This window comes from Mytilus californianus, unplaced genomic scaffold (genome assembly GCF_021869535.1).
Source record: "Mytilus californianus isolate M0D057914Y unplaced genomic scaffold, xbMytCali1.0.p SCAF_5, whole genome shotgun sequence".
NCBI lineage: Eukaryota > Metazoa > Mollusca > Bivalvia > Mytilida > Mytilidae > Mytilus > Mytilus californianus.
In genome coordinates, this window is record NW_026262701.1 from 93,835,179 (window position 1) to 93,857,323 (window position 22,145).

At 33.5% G+C, this 22,145-nt stretch overlaps 1 protein-coding gene across 2 annotated transcripts in view; it reads left to right on the forward strand.

Annotated features, from left to right (window-relative positions):
* The first annotated feature begins 2,750 nt into the window (after nucleotides 1-2,750).
* Nucleotides 2,751-22,145, forward strand: part of LOC127700231 (uncharacterized) — a 47,195-nt gene continuing 27,800 nt past the window's right edge. The window contains exon 1 of one of the 2 annotated variants that reach the window (XM_052203654.1): nucleotides 2,751-3,670. In XM_052203654.1, coding sequence (XP_052059614.1) covers nucleotides 2,873-3,670 — 798 coding nt within the window. In that variant the 5' untranslated portion in view covers nucleotides 2,751-2,872. Of the gene's footprint in view, nucleotides 5,056-22,145 lie in introns of those variants that run through there. The other variant, XM_052203655.1, reaches the window with a different exon arrangement.

Sequence of the window (22,145 nt, forward strand, 5' to 3'; positions counted from 1 at the left end):
ACATTTTTTTTACGACGCAGCATGGTTTCTCTAAGTTTTCAAATATTTTAAACACCTTTACGACAGACGTTCTTCTTCGGATAATCTAGGGTCAAAGTTAGTTTGTCTATACATTTTGGGCTAAAATTTCAGAGAAAGTGTATATCTCATGATTTGCCATTTTAATACTTTTTTAGTTGTATTAGAATGCGTTTTTTAGGCCTTTCCATTCCTGGAAACAAACATTTTGATAAAGGGCAGAAATAAGCTTAAGTCCACTAAGATTGATTGATTGATTGTTGTTAGCTTCTCGTCCATTGAAAAATATTTCATGTAGTCCACTTAGACAGTTCCACCTAATTCTAATACTCCTTCGTAGTTTGACCGATTATCATTGACAGAATAAAATAAAATCAGCATTGACTTTTTAAATCCTGAAAGTTCAGCTTCAGATTTCTTTATTTTTTTTTGCTTTATTTTTTGGTTGTTGATTTTAGTTAAACTTATTTAACCAAGTCAAAATACTGCTGTAAATTTTCTTTTAAATTGCTAAAGTTACGACTGAGTGTCGATGTGATGTTAAAGTCGAAAACAACTTACAACAATTCTAAGTTTATTTTGTATTCTAAAAGGCAAAGTTTCAAGATTTAGAAAAGTCACTTTTGAGATTAAGAACTTTTTTGAAACGCTCTAAATTTTGACCGTAATGACGTAAAATTGAAAATGGAAATGGGGAATGTGTCAAAGAGACAACAACCCGACCAAAGAGCAGAAAACAGCCGAAGGCCACCAATGGGTCTTCAACACAGCGAGAAAATCCCGCACCCGGTGGCGGGCTTCAGCTGGCCCCTAAATTAAAATGTGTACTAGTTCAATGAAAATGGACGTCACACAAAACTCCAAAACATATAAATGAACTAAAATTAAAAATCATACAAGACTAACAAAGGCTAGAGGCTCCTGAATTGGGACAAGCTCAAAAATGCGGCGGAGTTAAACATGTTTTGTGAAATCTCAACCCTCCCCTATACCTCTAGCCAATGTAGAATGAACAAACACACAGCAATACGCACAGTAAAACACAGTTTAAAAGAAGTCCGAGTCCGATGTCAGAATAGGTAACAAAAGAAACTAAGCAAAATGACAATGATACATAAATTAACAAAGGACTACTAGCAGTTACTGACATGCCAGCGAGTATGTCTTCATCATATGAAAATCAAGCACAATCCCTCCAGTTAGGGGTTTGGTATCATACCATCATAAAATATATAAGAAGAACATAACCCGTATCGTATTTATTTAAAAAAAAATTATTATTCTTCATTTCTGTTAACAAATGTTACCTATAAGATATATATAGATTATAATTTACAATTTCCCGGATGTGTAATATTGTCCTTGCGTACTTTGCTACTTTCATATCGTCCTATATAATGAACCAATTTTCATATTGTGTAAGTATTTATATATAACTCTTTAGTTTGAATATATTTTTTAAATCACAGAGAGCAAGAGTATTACCGATGTTATGAATTGCATTTCTCTTATCGATATCAACTGATTTTGTCATATTTATTGTTTTCAAACTGTGGAAGTAGTGCTTAACAATTTAATTCTGCCACTTATCTATACTATTCTCTGAAGCATGATAGTTTAATAAAATAGTTGAAGTTTGACCAGTACATTAAAACAATATCTATTATTTAAGATTAAAGAAGTCATTTGAAAGCAGAAAGAGGAATATGGTTTTAGAATATCTTTTAATTGAAAAAAATAGTTATTCCACGTTTATCAACAAACATTTTGTCAAATAATATGTGAGTTTGTTTATAATTTATTAGCAGTGTCATAGGTGCTATGGCTCTAAAGGCAAGCGCCACATTGATACGAAACTTAACATGCACTTGTCTCTGAATTGTTTAACCTATAAAATAGAAAAAAAAACCCAAAGCATATGGGATATCCATCCATGACACAAAATCAGTACGTGCACAGCAAAAAACACACAAAAGCAAAGGCACAGTGCTTTTATTGCTGTTCTTCGTCTCAAAACCACAGGGAGGCCTTTATCATCATGTTATATAACATAAAAGGGTATATAGGTAAACAAAGATTCAGAAACACGTGCCTGTGTGAATACATTGAAAATATTGCGTTTACATACGGTACAAATGAATGCCGATGATAGATATTGGGATACTGTTTTTAGTAATGGTGCTCCATGAGCTAAATTTGCTTTCAGTTTTCTAATCTCGAGGTAAAACCTGCAAATTTCTAAATATACAGCCACCTGCAGTCGGAATTGTGACGTCTCTGCACGTTAAAGAACCATTAGGAGGCGCATTTAGGGGGACCCTTATGGAGCTACATATATGATTTATAGATTTTTTACAAGTCCCACACCTAAAGTTGCCTTGTTATTGGGCCCTCTTTTAAAAAACCCTGGATCAGCCTCTGCCCTTGCAACAACTTTTGGGGGGTCCGTAAATGGCCGGTTAAAAGGCAAAATTTATGCCCCTTTCTTACCCTCATTTGCCTTGATAGCAGTTCATTTTTTATTAGTTCGAGATTGCTTTCAGGTCTGACGTTCATTTTAAGACTTGCTGGGACCGAAGTCTGACGTTAGAGAAATCTTGAACTAACTTTGCAGAAATGTCTTGTCATATTTGTTAATTTCAATTGAAGTTTTAAGCAAACAACCAAACATTCATTTACTAACGTGATATTCACGTTATGTCATGCAAAGTTATGCTCTTTTTCAGATTTACAGTTCAAAATTCAAGATTTATTGATACTGCCAAGAAACATGAATGTTTTACAAGAGATCAACGTGTAATACATATACAATAAAAACAATTAAAAACAAGTTAAAAGCATCAATTGTTTATAAATGGCAATGATAACGGAGAGTAATATTTACTGCGGACCGTGCGAATCTCAACATTCCACAACCGTAGCACAGCTTTGGTGCCCAAATTGTGATGAAGGTTTGTGCTCAAAATGCATGGAGTATCATAAGGTTTCAAAATCTTCCCGTATGCACAAAACTATAACAATAGAAAATTTTAAGACCCTTCCAGATTTTGTCCGCAACATAGACCATGTGTGTTCGAGTCATGACAATGCCCTTGACCTTTATTGCAGTGTCCATGAACAAGTCTGTTGTATGGATTGCGTAAGCGTTGATCATTCCGAATGCCGAGGTATAACGTCACTGACCAAAGTAGTTCAGGGGGTGAAAGAATCAGCATTTTACCACACCGTTATGAAAAATATCGAAGATCTCACAGAGTTTGCCACTAAACTACAAACTAATCGTAGAGAAAATGTAGCCATGCTGCAACAGGAAAAAGACTTGCTCATCGGAGTAGTAAAATCCAAACGTACAGAAATTACATCTCACTTAGATAAATTAGAAAAACATCTCTTACAAGAGCTAGACTCGACTATAAATTTAGAATCTCAACAAATTGATCAAGCGGTTTCTCATCTGCAGAGGAAAATATGCACTCTGAAAGAATATAAGAACCAAATTTATGCAATCACTGATAATGCTACAGATATTCAAGCGTTTTTAGCTCTAAAAGAAATAGACAGGAATGTTGTTCATGAAGAAGAAACAATGTTATGTGTAACGGAAGCGCCTGGTATGAAGGAGACCAGTGTAAGAGTAGAGTTTGCAAATGAGGTTGTAGGATTCGTACAAGTAAAACTGATGGGAAATATAGAACTTACAAAGATATCAACAAACATGCATTTTCCCGGAACGAAATCTCAGCTTGTAAAAACCTTATCAGATATTCAACCAGGAATAGAAAATATCAAACTAACTTTAGTAACTAAATTTCAGCTTCCCTTTGATATGGATATCAATATTTGTTGTTGTGTAATATTGCCAGACGAACGAGTTGTCATGGCAAACAACTCAAACGAAGAAAAAGGAGGAATGCATATTTTCTATAAAAGTGGGGAGTACCAGAAACATGTTGTATGTACATCGAATCCTTTCGGACTTGCGGTCATCAATAAGTCCGATATTGCTGTATCGTTTTATAAAGAAAAATCAATTAAAGTATATGATTCAGACAATTTTAATGTTAAGTTCGTGTTGTTAGATGGGCACTGCGTCTTCGGAGTATCCGTGGATTCAGATTGTTTGGCTACTGCTGTTCGAAATAAAGGTATTTATTTCATTAACTGTAGTTCTGGAACGATTTTGAAAATTCTCCCTAGTGACATTAATTTGCTAACCTATGTGCATATGATAGGAGAAAACAAACTTATTACTGATTATGAAAAGGACGTTCTTTATTGTCGAAATAGGGATGGAGAGACAATATGGAAATATTCGTCCCATGCCATGAAAGGACCTCGAAACATATGCACAGATACTGTTGGAAACATATTCGTTGCCGCCTTTGTTTCAGATAGCCTAATAGCCATCTCTCCTGATGGGAAAGATAACAAAAAATTACTAGGAGTCGATGACGGCCTGAAAAATCCAAAAGCTGTATGCTTTAGTGCAATGACGTCTACTTTAATAGTCGTTTCTCAAACGGGATCTGTATTGAAATATAATCTATCATATTCTTAAAATATAATTATCATAGACCTGGTTTAGAAAAATGATTAATTTGAATGCGCCTTTTCTGTTGGAAAGTGATAATACCGTTCGATTCTTAGCATCACTGAAGAGACGTTAATTGTCGAAATCCGGATATGGTGTACTAATTTTTTCACCTTTTGTTTGCGGTATACCATCTTTTCCGAAAGTTTATTGTTTTCTGTTTGGTATTAAATAAATAGTTAAGATCCATTTTGTTACATCTGGTGATCCGTTTATTTGGCAATCACCAATGGCAGTCAGCAGGGTTTAAGAACATCCGTTGTTCGACCTGCCAGTCAAATGCGTTTTGTTTAAATATACTTTTTCACTTTGTTGGTCTTTTGGAAAATGTTGTTTGTGCTGTATTTAGATCCCTCTACCAAGAAATTTGTTTTGCATGCACACGTACAAAAATTGCGGTTTTTATCCAACGCAATCATAGGTTTGAACGTTGTCTTCAATTTAGACTTGTTTATATAATTTTTCGTTTGGGCTTGTATTATATTTGCGAAATCCGGATATGATGTACTAATTTTTGTACCTTTTGTTTGCGGTATACCATCTTTTCTGCAAGTTTATTGTTTTCTGTTTGGTATTAAGTTAATAGCTAAGATCCATTTTGTTACATCTTTCGATCCGTATATTTGGCAATCGCCAATGGCAGTCAGCAGGGTTTAAGAACATCCGTTGTTCGACCTGCTAGTCAAATGTGTTCTATTTAAATATACTTTTTCCACTTTTTTGGGCTTTTGGAAAATGTTGTTTGAGCTGTATTTAGACCCCTCTACCAAGAAATATGTTTTGCATGCACACGTATAAAAAATTGCGGTTTTTATCCAACGCAATCATAGGTTTGAACATTGTTTTCAATTTCAACATCGTTTGTTTTGCTTGAATTTAGAAATTGAATTAAGTGCCTGCTAAACTTCAAAGTTCGTTATTTTTTGCTTTCCACTTTTAGACCCCCCCCTCCCCAACACACATACACAAACACATTATCAGTCTAATCCATATAATGAAGCATATATATATATATATAAATGTTTATTATCCTCCTTTAGAAGAGTATGAATATACATGAACATAGACATGATAGATACAAAATATAATACAAAGCTAAAATGTTACTAATGAGAATATTAAAATGAATTAATAAAGAATTGAATAAATTGAATGAATAAATAAATAAATAAATAAATGAATAGTTAACTTAATAAATAATTAAATAGAAGATTAAAGAAGTAGAATAAATAAATGAATGTTCAGAGAATAACTGTCAAATTAACTGTCATATTCCTTACATAATCTATTGATAAACTTTACACATGAGTACGTGAAACTGTCTGCATCTGTTTTTCAAGAGGGAAAAAATTGTCACTGTTACATGATAGCAGAGTTAGTGTCAATTATGTGTCTTCCATATCATGGAGCGTTGCGCTAAACTCAATGTGTCTGATATTAATTAGATCTATCCAAAATAAGTCTCTTGTTGACGACACACTACAGCATTGTATTAAAATTTGTACAATTGCATTGTCACAGAAAAAACCCACACTTATGGCATAACAGTAATTCTGCATCAGGTTCGTTTGGTATAACTAGAGCACACAGAGATGGCTGGCTGGGTAAAAAAAAAGACTTGAAAATACGTCTTTGCTGCTTCTCCGCTAGGCACGCGGCATTTAGGAGTAAGAGCATAGACTGATCAACTCGGAGTCAGAATAATTTGTCCGCGTAGGCTGACGTGTCTACCTGTGGGCTGTTTCCTTGTGAAAAAACACGTTAAGAATCAAGCTTAGTATGTCGGTTTAGTTTACAACAGGGTTTATACTCTGATCATATAATATCATTATATTGCCCGAAAAGTTTAAACTATCATATCAAGGTATAAGTGTAAATATATAATACACATTCATCATTGCTAATCCATTTTCAGTAGAGCCAGGCGGAATACAACGACACGGTTTCGTCAATTGGATGTTAGAATGATGCATCATGGCGGGAAATATTTTTATTGTCACGAATTTACTGAAAATTATTTTTCATTTCATATGAAACGCAAATTTCGAAAAATTTAGCATATATAATTCAAACGTTATTGATTGACATCGTAAATCAACTGTTAACTAACAATCAGATCGATATATTCCTATTCTATAGAACATGCACATGCGCAGTTATTCAGCCCTGTTCAGCGCTGATAGTTGGTCACGTGGATTGTATTATGCCTGGCCCTATCGACGAATTAGATTGGGTCAGGATGCCAGGCTATTTAAACGCTCATATTCGGAAATGGTTACTATCATGCAGACAATTTAAGAATGATAACGATGCATTTGGATTGTCAAACAAGATAAATTTCTTCATGCTTTCGGTTGCTGACCTTGGGCAATATTTCTTTTGTATTTTGCCTTAGTGTCGTATTTTCCCCCCTAACTTTGAATGTAAATCAATATTTTTATTTCCTCTTTTTTTTTGAAACAAAGTATTTTTTCTCCTTTCCAATTTTTTTTTAGAATCAATTCATTTTTTTTAAATGGCCCAACTTACACACACACAATAATTGACGGCAGTTTATAATCAACTTCGTCCTTTTTATGATCGCAATGAAAATGTGCAAATAATATATATATCATGCAGGTGTGTAAATAATATATGTATCATGCAGGAAATTAATTTTTAAAATGTGGTCAAAATTTGATCGAAGCGGAAAAAAGCAACAGCTTAATATGGATTTGGAGTTTAGTGTGACGTCCATTTTCACTGAACTAGTACACAATTTTATTTAGGGGCCAGCTGAGGACCACCTCCGGGTGCGAGATTTTTTATCGCTGCGTTGATGACCCATTGGTGGCCTTCGGCTGATGTCTGCTCTTTGGTCGGGTTGTTGTCTCTTTGACATATTCCCCATTTCCATTCTCAATTTTATTGAAATTGAAATAACTGTTATAATTTACACAACGTTACTGTTTCTAATATAAACATTCAAAAATTGTTATTATATATTTTTTTTTAAATTTATTTCCAACATTTTTTTCAAAGACCACATTGTGACTTCGAGAATGAGTACAACCATGAAAGCGCTTTTCCTTTTCTTTCTTCTGCAGTTATTTTATGTCATAAATTGGTATTGATGTCATCTTGTATGTATTTAAATATGGAGAAAAGGGGATCCGGTTGTATGTCAATGAGACACAAACAACGACAAATTAAAAAACGGACAACATTCATTCTTCAACAATAGTATACGTTACAAAAAAATAAGTTTTGTAAGTAAAAGACCCAAATTCGTGAAATACAAGAATGATATATCGACGAGTACTACAATTAAGTTTATTACTAACTGTATTTGGTCAAAGATACAAAAAGGATCACACACACGCGTAACAGTTTCCCCTTTACATAAAAGCATTATACAAACAGAAAAGTCTTTTAATTAATTAGATATACATATAGATATATATATAGATATAGTCAGTTTGGTTGTGTAGAACTGGAATATCCAAGGCAAACTAATCATATGAGTTTTCTGCATGCCTGAATGATTCAAACGATGATCCATATGAAAAATATCCAGTTAAAAAAATGATTTTTTTTTCATCGCCCGGAACTCTTTTCACAAACAAATCCTATGCATTGAATAAATGGTAGGTTACTCTTAAATGATCACAACGTGGGAGTATTGTTTCTCTTAAGATATTTTGAGAATTAACCCCATCGACTTCAAGTTTTTACAATGAAAATCTAAATGTGTAAATGTATTTTTCGATTATTTAATGATATTAGCTCTGAACATTTATTATTCTCTAAAATAAAACTGTTGTGTGTGCTGATATAAAGAATATTTCAAACAAATTCCTTTAAAGTTTTGTGACAAGAGTTTCATTTTATGTATCGAAATGTGTAACAAGTGTTTGTTTAAATCCCCACTGGAGGGCATCTGACAGACTGAGTGAGCGTAAAATCATTTGTTATCGATAGCCGATGACAAACAAGTTAAAGGTAAAAGAGGGGCAAAAGATACCAAAGGGACATTCAAACTCATAAGTCGAAAATAAACTGACAACACTATGGCTAAACAAGAAAAGACAAAGAGACAAACAATAGTTCACAAAACACAACATAGAAAACTGAAGACTGAGCAACACGAACCCCACCAAACACTGGGGGTGATCTCAGGTGCTTCGGAAGGGTAAGCAGATCCTGCTCCACATGTGACATCCGTCGTGTTACTCGTGTTAGTACAAACCCGGTAATGAGTCTAATTCGGAAGGTCACTTCGGGAAAAGCGGACGGGTTTGTAGTTACGACATTAGGAACATATCCGCTATCATCTGTGAAACGGATATTCCGTAACGGTCAAGCAACTCGTGATGGCGTCCGTAAAATTTACGAAGGGATGATTTCAACTTCACCACTTTAAACTCTTGGTTAAAAATACCTGATAGACCTTGTGGTTGTTATAGGAACATCAATCAATCAGTGAGTGAATCGTTTACATAAAATAAGATATGATGACCAAATATACGTCTGATGATTGTAAATTATGTTTAAGTAGAATTATTTTACTTTTGTGTAGAGGGTTTATAGATAGATTTGTAGAAAAGACGAAATCGTTGATGTCCCCTCTTTCAAAATCTATTGAATCAAACATAAAATCATTATCAACATTCTGATAATTTCAACGCCTAATTTTTCTTTATTGTTTTAGATGCAAAATTCCTAAATATGTTTATTTATCGTTTGGTCGTAAAAATTTCATTTGACTGAATTATGGATAACATATTAAGCAACTGATCCTTATAAAAAGAAACTGACCTCTACAAAAAGCCTTTTGATTAAGGGTAATTGGATACATGTAAAAGATAGCCCTGTTATTGAAAGAAAGTGTATTTTGGAAGTTCATGTTAGCTGTGCGGAGTGGAAAATGTCATTTTTCAATGACTTGTTTTGATTTTTTTATGTTGTCTTGGATGGATTCTCTTCCGTTTCCTGTGAAATGTATTACAATTGTTTTTATCTATTCTGTATTTCTATGCATTATGTGTGACCTAATTTCTAAGTTGTTGGTGTTTTTGATTTCCCCTTTCACTTTGTTGATTTTTGGTATTGTGTTGTCTGTTTATGAATGTGTATAGAGATTTTGTCGAAATCTATTACGTCCATAAACCTCTGCCGTTGATAAATGCAAAGTCAAAAAGGATTTAAAAAGTTATGTCTGCACACTAAATTTTGAAATGTTGGAGACATAGCGCCAAGTATAGATTTATTGTTTTTGCGGTGGGGGTTTATAAACATTCTTATTTTGGGTGCTGTTTACATCTAGCAAGAGAGACTTGCCCCTAAGAAACTTTGATAGTTTTCCCAATTATTTTGCTCTGTTGTCGTTTTTTTTATTTTTTGTTGTTTTCTGTTATATTGTGTGTTTTCTCTTTTGATTTCGGTGTGTTTGTATTCTAATTCTATTCTTATATTTCCGTCATTTCATACATTGTGTGTCACTGCTTTCTTGACATAGTTGTTATGGATTTTTGCTTTCACTTTGTTGCCCATAATTATACTTTATTTAAAAGCGCTTCACGCCCATATGGGCCAATGGCTTACAAACATACATACATAGCAAACAATGAAAATAAACAATACATGCATATGCATCTTACAATTACCATGGTTTTTTTTATGTCTCTCTATATATAATAACGCTGATTGAAATATTTCAAGGACTTCCTGTCCTCTTTCTTAGTAATTTTTTTAAAAAGGGGCATAATTTGTTGGTACTCTGTTTTGTTTCAGGATTAAGAATTTGTTTTAATTTATCCATATGGTTTAAGTTTATATTAGATTTATTTTCAATAAAAAAATCTTTTCTTAATTTATAGTTCATTAATTTCATCTTAAAAAAAGAAATGGAATCAGTCATCTAATACACCACACGGTGTACATAGTCTAAAATCTCTAGGAATTTTCCTGTAACTTACTATTATTAACAAACTGTTGTCACTTATTCGAACTTTACAAATTAATTGTCTTTGTTCAAAGTTTTGGGAAAGTAGGTATGTTTCAAAGCTTTAACTTTTTTTTAAATTTTTTTTTAAAATTTGGAGTTTATTTTTTTCTTGTAAATTTGATATTTTATTATTATATAAATTTCATAAGAGTTTTGTATATTAGCCTTTTATTTTGTTTTTTATTATTATCCGTTTTTTGATTATCGATTGCTAAATCATTTTGATTTCTTACAAGATTAACATAAGAATACCATGAATAAAAGAGACGCGAAAGATACCAAAGTGACATTCCAACTCTTTAAGTCAAAAATAAACTGACTACGCCATGGCTAAAAAATAAAAAGGCAAACAGACAAACAACAGTACACAAAACACAAAACACAAAACACAACATAGAAAACTAAATGCATAAATTATGTAAAGTTTGGCTAAATCAAGTGTTTGTTTTAGTAGGGGGCTAGTTTCTTCCCTTAAAAGTCTATTATGAAAAAGAGGAGTTTGTCTTTTTATAAAGTAATTATTTGGATATCTGTTGAAATCTGATCGAACAGCTATATTATAAGAGCATTTTAGTACTTTATCAGGAGGACTTTTGTCAATGAAATTAAGAGCGTTCACTTTTTTGTTGTTTTTATCTTTTCTAATTGAAGCTTTATAAAAGGATAAGTATATATAGATTTTTTGGCTATTTCTTGTGCACAATGAATAAAATTCCCATTCTAACTAAGATATTTCCAAGAAATTTTAACTTTTTCATTTGCTCTAATTTCTCACCATTATAATCAAAAGAATGGTTAAAATGTTTCCTATTATTACTTGTACCTAAACTCATGATAAAATTAAACGCGATGGAACATGCCTAATAGTCACAATGCCATCACTGGTTTGGAAGAGAGGTCTAGCTTAATGAACAGGTTGGGAACAGTATCTACACGAGTATGCATAATTTAGCATGATAATGTGTCCTCCTATATAATTGTTTGTTACATAATACTCATTTGTTTTACCTGGGTCATTGACCAGTCCTTTTAATGAGTTGCAATGCATAATGGACTGTTGTGTGTTTACAATTTGCCGATAACACTTGTGTTTTAACGATATACAGCACAATTTTTCCCAGATCGCAGGAAAAGATTTCATCTATTTTTTTAACTTTTCACATGCTTACATTTACAGGCCATGATATAAAGTATTAGTTATATGCTCAGAATAACAAATAATTGTGTCTGTCCTATAAAAAGAGTGTTTACAATATTTTAACCATAGCTACTAAATACAAAAAAAAAATAGTCATTCGTTCACAAGACAGCAATCAACAACACATAAAACCCAAAAGATGAGTAGTTGTTTCGAAAACGGGAGGTTCCTGGACTTTTCATGTATCTCGTAAAATAGGGAAATCGATTGTCAAATATCCATTAAAATAGGATGCAATCATTTATCTTTTCTTTTGGCACAGAATAGATTTTGTGGGATTTAACCTACTTCTGTCATTGCAATTCTAAATATTAGTCAATGAAAGGGTCAGTTTTTGCAAAAAACTAACGCCAAATGCTCAACGTCTCAGGAGATTATGGCAAAATGTTTTCTAATGTACCACATGTACTTTTATTGATCTATTGTATCTGCATATAATTGAGTACATTTGTTTAAGAGAATATAACTTCATTCATCTGTTGTTATGCTACTGGATTCACAAAATGTCGGTTTACAAAGGCCTAATTTGGTGATGAATAACAACAACACAAACGCAGGTTCTTTTCCTTTCTTTTTTTTTCTTGTGCGCGTAGTGATTTTATGTCGTGCACTAAAACACCATATTTATATTCCTTTACGTATACGTATATTTGATGTCATAATCTAGGAATTAAAGGAAATATTGCTTATAAGCCAACGAAACAGCAACCAAACGACAAAAATACACTAAAAGACAACTAGAAGGCAGTATAAAGTCTTCAACAATAAATGTACTCCAGTCTATTTATTCAACACATTATTGAAAATACTGAATTAGACTAATTCTGATGTAATTTCTTTAATAGCAGGTCAAGCCAAAAATTCAACGCAACCAATGGAGATAAATTTTGTGTTTGTCTTTAAATCCATGTTGCTTTGAAGTATGTAATGGTTAATATATAGGATTTCTGTGCCGTATTGTCTATGGTTTAAAGAGTATCGTTTTTTTGAAAGAGTAATAATATTTGAAACGAAAATTCCTACACCATACAAATCACGTTAACCATCCATTAAAAATATTTTAACTAGTATTTAAGAGATCATATGAGTTTTACTGGACAAGTCACATTGGACACTTCGTTATTAATTCCACTTGAAATGAAGGTACAGGTATAGTGCATAACAATAAACAAAACCATATCTCTAATACTTTGACAAGACGAAAAAAAAGTTGAATGCTGAAGCCGACCGGGGAACATTTATGACATTAGAAGAACACAATTTAAATATTAGATTCCGAGATACAAGTTTTATTTACAATAAATAAGTGATTGACAATACAGGGGCGTGGACATATTCGAGTACACTTTTTAATCCAATTCCACGTGTTATAAGTGATAGTAAACTCGTATTTGCCCACACTACATTGGAAGACATTTTGTCGATTGTTGAGTTTCTCAAAGATAAGAAACATTTTGCATTTAGGAAATTACAATTTTTACTCATTTTAAATATTTGGACGTCTTTCAGAAATTTGTTAGGTTGGGAAAATGTATTTTTTTTAGAATGCTTACAAAATGGAAGCAACACAACATAAACTATAATATATCTTCAGTCTGAGCCGAGCGTTTCCTGTTAATACAAGTGATCAGACCTCGGAAATGGGGGTCGACTTTTTTGTGGTAGAGACGAGCAGCTGAGTGATTTATTACCGCACCCTTTTCATATATTTTGAATGACACAATACATAACGTATTATATTTTTTTTTTACAAAAATCTACCTATAGCTATCCTGCTAAAGGTATTCCATGGAGAGATAAACAGATTTGACACATATCTGAGGCATAGAAAAAAATCTGATTAGTTTCAGATAATTATGGTTCAATCAGCAGTCGTGTCATCTTAATTTCTCGACCGACCCTATCATATATACTATCACTGTTGAAAAAAGTTACCATTTCCATCGGCTCATCACTACCACTCATTACCAGTAAGTGCCCCCTACCCGAGATTTAAAGTACAGTATCAATCAATCGTATTCACTTTTTAAGTAAAATGAGATAATGAATTTGTTCAGTTTGTATTTCAGTAAGATGTACGTAAATTAACTCGTGGTGCAAGATTTATAAGAGTGATAATAAAACTGAAAAAGAGAACAAAAATACAGAAAAGAGATAAAGAAAAACTTCGTACAGAACCTTTGAAATTTTTCATTAAAATTAATAAGCTTTAAAAGATAGTATTACGTGTTGTTTACTTTATTTTTCTATATGATATATAATGTTTTTAAGAGAACAAACCGAACCTTACAATTTCTGCTTTCTTATAGTTCTAATTGTATATAACAAAGTTCGACACCGTGAATGCGTCACATTAGTGTCTTCTACGAATTTCAGATGCCAAAAGAAGGAATTGAATCAGAGTTAATAAATTCGCACAAAACCAGGTAAAACTCATCAAAGATACTCGGGCTAATAATTTGGTACACAGGATGCGCTTCGTCAACATAACTTGAGACTCACCAGTGGCGGGAAAAAGGCCAAATCAAATACGAGGTTGAGTATTACAAACAAAAAATCCGAAACGTTGTGCCAAATAGGGGACGGCGACTTCAACTTAGTTGTTGTTAAAACTCGTCAAAGATACCATTTTTCAATTTGGTACGCCAGACGCGTTACGTCTACATTGAACAAAGCATAATAGTGTTAATAAATTATATAAGGTAAATACTATGTTAACACAAAGATCACGTGACAATCACACATAAACAGAGTTAATTGTGGATTAGGATCGCCGGCTGAGTAAACGTAAGTCAGGAATGAATGTATTACCACATATATTTCATATGTGTGTGGTTTTTTTTTGTGACAATAGGCAAATTATTCAGAACCAGAACCTATAATATCTATAGATATTTATTATTTGTTCCCTTTTAAGTCGCAAAAAAAGTATTTTCTAGGCAAAATTCAGATTCGTCATAACAAATAGGGAATAAAATTACTGAACTTACACTGTTACAACGCGAAAATTATTCGAAGTACAGACAACCTGTGAAGTTGGATAGGTTTGAAGGCCTAGCTAACACTAGATGTTCAAAAGTTGAATGACTGCATTTATTTAGTGTGACTGCAGGGATTGATTGCCCCTGAATGCAATGGGCCATGTTGTTGCTGCCGACCGGAGAATACCAAAGTGACCATATTTACCTATATTCCATAGATAAAGATATGTGACGGAAATAATTGTTTGACGAACGGTTAATATGAAAGCAATATACTAATAAAGTCCGGATAAACGGACCCCCGTTTTTATTTATCGAGACATGTACTCATTCTTTTTCATTCTCGATTTTTTTTGCTTTCAATAATTTTTACGACTTTTCAACCCTTCATCCTAATCCCCTTAAATTTCTTCCAAAAATCCATAAAGACAGACTTTACTTTGACAAAATCAAACTTTCTCTCAATTGCCTGTGTCAGTCGAAATTTCTGCCTTTATACTAGTCCACGCACCCTTCCCTTTTCACGAATGTGACCTACCGAATTAGACTATTTACCGGATTTGTAATAACATAAGCAACACGACGGGTGCCAAATGTGGAGCAGGATCTGCTTACCCTTCCGGAGCACCTGATATCACCCCCAGTTTTGGTGGGGTTCGTGTTGCTTAGTCTTTAGTTTTCTAATTTGTGTCATCTGTACTAGTATTTGTCTGTTTGTCTTTTTATGTTTGGTCATGGCGTTGTCAGTTTGTTTTCGATCTATGAGTTTGACTGTCCCTCTGTTATCTGCCTTCCCCCTTTGCAGACACTTCTTATCAGATTTATTATGACTCGCTTAGACGAAGAAAGACATTCTGTTTTAGTAAAGTTTTGTCTTTTTTTGGTTCTGGTTCTCCTTTTTGTTTTTGTCTCGCCAGCTTAAAAAGTCACAGAATACAATCTGGCGGCGGCGTAAACTATTTGTATGAAACTATATTTTTTAGAGAATAGATGACCTGAATGCCAACATACCTTGTATACAAATGTTACAAGTGTCCGTCTGTCATATGTCCACTGTCCTTGATCTCATTATTTATGGTTCACGACTGCTTAAGAACTGTAAACGGTTGTTTTTTGTCATTTGAATTTTTTACTACTTATAAGTAATTGAATAACTACATTTAGTAAATAGGTTCCTTGCAAAGTCTGCATGTCTGTCAGGCAGGGTTCACCTGCCCTCGACCTCATTTCATAGATCAGTGATGAAGGTAAAAGTTACGTGATTAGGTCCGTATCTCAGAAAATGTATGCAGTTAGTCAACTAAATGTTTTGTATGGAATAATGGTAAGGTGTACATGCCAGTCTGACATGTTTTATTTGACCTTGACTTCATCTATTTATCATGGTTCATTGGTCGATATTATTGTTTTGTGTTTTTATAAAAATAAGGAGATGTGGTATGATTGCCAATGAGACAACTATCCACCAAAGTTAAAATGGAGTGGATGTAAGCAATTATTTGCAACCATACGGCCTTCAACAGTGTGAAAAACCTATACCGTATAGTCGGCTATAAAAGGCTCTGACATGAAAAATATAAAGAAAAATATGAAAACAACACATTAAATGATTTCATGCGTCCGAAGCGCTTTTTTTATTTACCTTCATCAGGAACGCCCACAATTCAATTGAGAAAAATAACGGCCTCAATTTAGGACAAAACAATTTACGAAAAACAAATATGACAGACACGAACCAACGACAACCACCGAACTACAGGCTCCTGACTTGGGACAGGCACATTGTCTGTTTTTCAAATACTATAAGCAATTATAGATCAATTATATTTGGTGTATTAAATGATTGTAAGATGTACATGTCTGTATTTTTCATGGTATATTGGTAAATGGTAAGTTTCGGTAGTTTTGGTCCTGTTCTCAGATAGCATAAGCAATATGACAACTATCTGTGGTGTATGGAATGATTGTAGGGTGCACATGTCCGTTTAGCAGGGTTTATCTGACCTTGACATTATTTATAAATGAACTGCCTCGATGGTCTCGTAGTAGCGTGTTCGCCTCGAGTGCGTGAGTTCGTTGGTTCGCTTCCTGATAGAGTCAAACAACCGACTTGAAATATTTGCCATTAGATTTAAGCAAAAACTGATAACCAATCAATCGTTTTTTTTTCTGATTTTATATTCGCGTTATGTATTATTTTTCAAATAAACAGTTAAAAATAAGTGAAGAGCAGTTTTTGTAAATGGCCAACTTGCTAACGAAGGGTGATATTAACTGCGGACCATGCGAATCTCAACATTTAACAAATATAGCAGAGCTTTGGTGTCCAAATTATAATGAAGGTTTATGCTCAAAATGTATGGAGTATCACAAGGTTTCAAAATCTTCCCGTATGCACAAAACTATAACAATAGAAAATTTTATGGCTCTTCCAGAGTTTGTTCGCAACATAGATCATGTCTGCACGATTCACGGTAGTGTCCTTGAACTGTATTTAAGTGTCCATGAGAAGGTTTGCTGTATAGATTGCGTAAGTACTGAGCTTTCCAAATGTCCCCGTATCACGTTATTGGCTAAAGTAGTTCAAGGTGTACAGGAATCGGAATTTTACCATAGCGTTGTTAAACATATCGAAGATATTACAGAGTTTGTCACAAAACTTCAAAACAATCGTTATGGAAATTTGGCCAGGCTACAACAAGAGAAAGACCTACTGTTTGAAAAAGTTAAATTCAAACGTACGGAACTAACATCTCACTTTGATAGATTAGAAGAACATCTCATACAGCAGATAGACTCAACCAATGCTCAACAATCAGAACAAATAAATGAAGTTGTTTCTCGTTTGCAGAAAAAAAGTAAGTGCACTGAAGGGATATGAAAGCCAAATTTGAACTATCAAAGAAAATGCCACTGATATTCAAGTGTTTTGGGACTGAAGAAGATGGAAAATAATGTCGCCAATGAGGAAAAAACTTATGTATAACAGAAGAATCCCAAATCGCAAATAACTATTAGATATTCAAACAGGAATAGAAAGTATCAAACTAACTTTTGTAAATAAATTTCAACTTCAGTTTGATATGAAGATCAATATTTGTTGTTGTGCAATACTGCCAGACGAACGAGTTGTCATGGCAAACAACTACTCAAACGATGACGTAGGAGGTATGCATATTTTCAGTGAAAATGGAGAGTATCAGTTCCGGGTTGTATGTTCGTCTACTCCATTTGGGCTTGCAGTCATAAATAAGTCCGATATTGCTGTATCGTTTTATAAGGAAAGATTGATTAAAATATACGATTTGGAAAATTTCAATGTAAAGCACGTGCTGTTAGAAGGACCCTACTTCTTTGGATTATCAGTCGAATCAGATTGTTTGGTTTCTGCAGTAAGAGATGTAGGTATTTACTTCATTAGATGTAGTTCTGGAAAGATTTTGAAAACTATCCCATGCGATATAAAAAATTTAACCTATGTGCATTTAATGGGAGAAAATACATTTGTTTCCGATTATGAAAAGGACACTCTTTATTGTCGAAATAGGGATGGAGAAACAGTATGGAAATATTCGTCCAATGCCATGAAAGGACCGAGAAGCATATGCACAGATACTGTTGGAAACATATTCGTTGCTGCCTTCGATTCGCAAAGCATAATTGCCATCTCTCCTGATGGAAGGGCTTACAAAAAACTACTGAGATTAAAAGACGGCTTGAAAAATCCAAAAGCTGTATACTTTAATGCAATGACATCTTCATTAGTAGTTGTTTCATAATAGGGATCTGCATTTAAATATCATCTTTTCTATGTTTAGAATGTATATTGGATTTTGACCTGCTTTTAGAAAATAATGGTTGTTTCGTGTGCGCCTCTCCGGTGTTGGATAGTGACGAATGAACCAAATAAGTCTCATAATGAATACTGTTCTTAAAATTGTACTAAAAATACTAGTAGATGAAAGAGGAGTGTTTATTTGCTTAGTTTATAACTCCAATACGTTTGTCGATTGTAACTTGATGACCAGTTTTATTTCAAATATGATAATATTTTATGTTATTTTTTTTATCATTTAAACAAATGGTCACTTCATTTTGGGTAATGTTTGTGTAACATAAGAATAATAAAAAGTGGTATGATTGCCAATGAGTCAACTTTCCAGCAAAGTTAATAATGTAGTGGATGAAAGCTATTATGCAACCGTACGGCCCTCAACAATTAGAAAAGCCCATACCTTATAAAGGGCCCCGACATGAAACTTATAAAGGGCCCCGACATGAAAAATGTGAAACAAACGAAAGACTAACGGCTTTATTAATAACGAAACAATTTATCAACACAAACATGCCGGTCATGAACCAACGTCACCCACTGAACTACATGCTCCTGACTTGGGACAGACACATGAAGAATATATGTGGCGAGGTTAAACATGTCTGTGAGCGCTCAAACATAGTCTATCTTTATTTAAATCAAATTCGTGTCAACCAAACAATACCACAACCAAAAGGGTGGGTCTAACTGACACTCCCTTGGGTGGTAATTTATTGCTTTCGAGCCTCGGGTAAATATTCCAAACTTGCGTATCCAAGATATGCTCGGATAAATGAACATTCTATTGTGTCAATATTAATTCCGGCCATAAGGGGAACTGTCTTTAAATTTGTATTCTGTTGATGACACAAAAGTACATGTTTTCGCAGTGCAGACTAGTATACTGTTTGATTATAGATGGTCTTAAAATCATTAGTAATACTAATACTAAAATCTGCATCTGTAAGATCTATAGCTGTTAGATAATTATCCCTTTGGGTAACTTTTAAAGCAGATTATAAATGTTCCTGCTAAAAATCTTTATAAGCCACAAAATGGTCCGTTAGTTTGAAATTAAGAACATGTCCTGAAGATCCACCTTTTTTATGGTCTAAGAAAACGTTGGAAATGAATTGATCATCTTTTAATTCAACTTCTTTAATAGCTAGCTTCCTAAGCAAGCAGTTTTTCAATTTCTGCTGAAATTATTTCACCATTAAGTAAAGAAAAATGGATTTCATTCATAAAAGATGAACGCTGAGGCACAAGATTAGATTTTAATTATAACCATTATTAACTGTATCCAATATCCATAGATAATTAATATTTTTCCAATTCAGGAAAATGTATTCTAACCTTAACTACTGTCTTCTGTAACGATATTGACTATTTTTAGGAGAACCCTCTCTGGGTGATATGACCTCTGTAAAGTACATTTGTTCACAGACCTTTCCCTCTGCCATTCAAACGGGGAAAATGACGTCCGTCCTGTCGGTTGACAGGGTCCCCGGAGTTTAAAGACTTATATTGAATTCTCTTCGAAAGGTTGCTGGAAAAACTGCTAATGGACATAGAGCCTCTTCACATGAATCTAGAAATACTGATGGAATCTCGTTATAATCGCCAAGCTCATTCACACAATCTGAACCAAAAAGTGACGAATCAATAGCACATCAGCATTGCATATTGGTTTGTATTTATCTTTGAAGTACTGTCCTAGAGCCGAACTTATTATTTGTGTCAGAGCCAGAAAAACCTTGGTCTGATAGACAAATGCAATCTAATTAAAATTGAGTTCTCTTGATTTCGTTATACTCATACTTATATGTGCGAGCACGCGAGTTAATTTAGGTCAGAATTTTAATCAGATTGTACAAAAAGAGTCCGACAATAACAACCTTGTAGTGTCAAGATCTAATGGCTCATTCTTACAACAACTACATGATTTTCATAGTATTTGTATACCTCAAAATTATAGATCGTGCAAATAGGTTTCATTTAATTCATACGCCAATCTTCAGATTAGAAGTACACAATGCATGTAAAGTTACAATCTAATTAAAATATAGTTCTCTGATTTCATACTCTTATGAAATACGTCTCCGTTTTAAATAGGAAAATAAATAACTTACCGAAAAATCAACTTTCGTTTTACAAATGTAAACACTCGTCTGAAAGTTTCCCACAAAACATCTCGTTTACAAAAGAAAATATCGCAACTCCACATACGAAACGGTTTTCTCGATTCGCACTTTCATTAGGGGACGACCATTTGATATTCTGGGGGGGGGGGGGGGGGGCAGGAGGATTTTGAAAATAAATAACTCAGCCTTGATAATCACAAAAATAAATGGTTTGTTCTGTGGTAGTTTGAAAATAAATTACCTGACTTGCAATGTATTGAAAATAAATAACTCAGCAGGTCTAATCGAAAGTATGAGATGGCACCAGATTCTTCATAAATTCATCTTTTTTCCAAAAACAAAATCGAGAAACACTTCCCATATCTTTTAATAATAAAAGTATAAATATTATTTAAATATACTTGAAATGTCAGAAAATTGGTTTCATTTAACTTGAGGTTAATTGTCTCAGGAACACTTACCTCACTTTTATTAAATCAGGGCCGTAACTACATTGAGACAAATGCCTCATGTAGGAAATTTCAAAACCAAACGCTTGTCTCCATATCAAATTGTGTTCACCGTGAGTGCCTTGCAAGAAGCAAGTTCTGTTCTCCCTCAGACGTAGCCCCTGATTTTTCAGGATCAATGTTTCTTATTTATTTGTCTTTTGTTCATTGATTGCCCTTCTGTATTCTGTTAGTGTTGCATTCATTTTGTAATTTAGTAATTTTATTATTAACTTGATCATGAGTTTAAAAAAACACAGCAGCCACAGACTTAACTATGTGAATTACATTTTTGCTTAATCATGCATATTTGTCTTTTGATGTTGTTCCTAGAAACTTAAGTCTTACACTGAATCTATAACGTGATTTTGCTTTGAGACCAAAATATTGTCATAAAATTATTAAAACAGAACTTGCATTTTCAGTTTAAGAAAGGGTCTGGGGAACACCCAGAAGGCATGATTTTGCATCATTTGTTCTATAGCTTCTTGGGCCTTCAGCGGTTCAAAAACCCTTCAAAAAAAATTTTGCATCGCTCCGCTCGGCGAAACATGTTTGCCAATACTTTTAAAAGAGCCTTAGTTACAACCTAACTTTAATACTGTGCATGTATGCAATACATGTACATTGTATATGCATTGGGGAATATAGAAGATTTATTTCTGCAGAGGTTAATAATTAATTCTGATTAAATGGTATATAATGACTTGACTATACATGAATTATTTATAATAAACAAATAATTTAAAAATTGTATGTTTTCGAATATTATAAATATAGTTGTGAAAATAAATAATCAGTCCCTTGCTTTAATGAAAATGAAAAATCTTGCTTCAATAGTGCAGAAAATAGATAATCTGTCCTCTTAGTTTACAAAAATAAATAACCGATACAAAACAAATCCTCCTGGCCCCCCCAGAATATC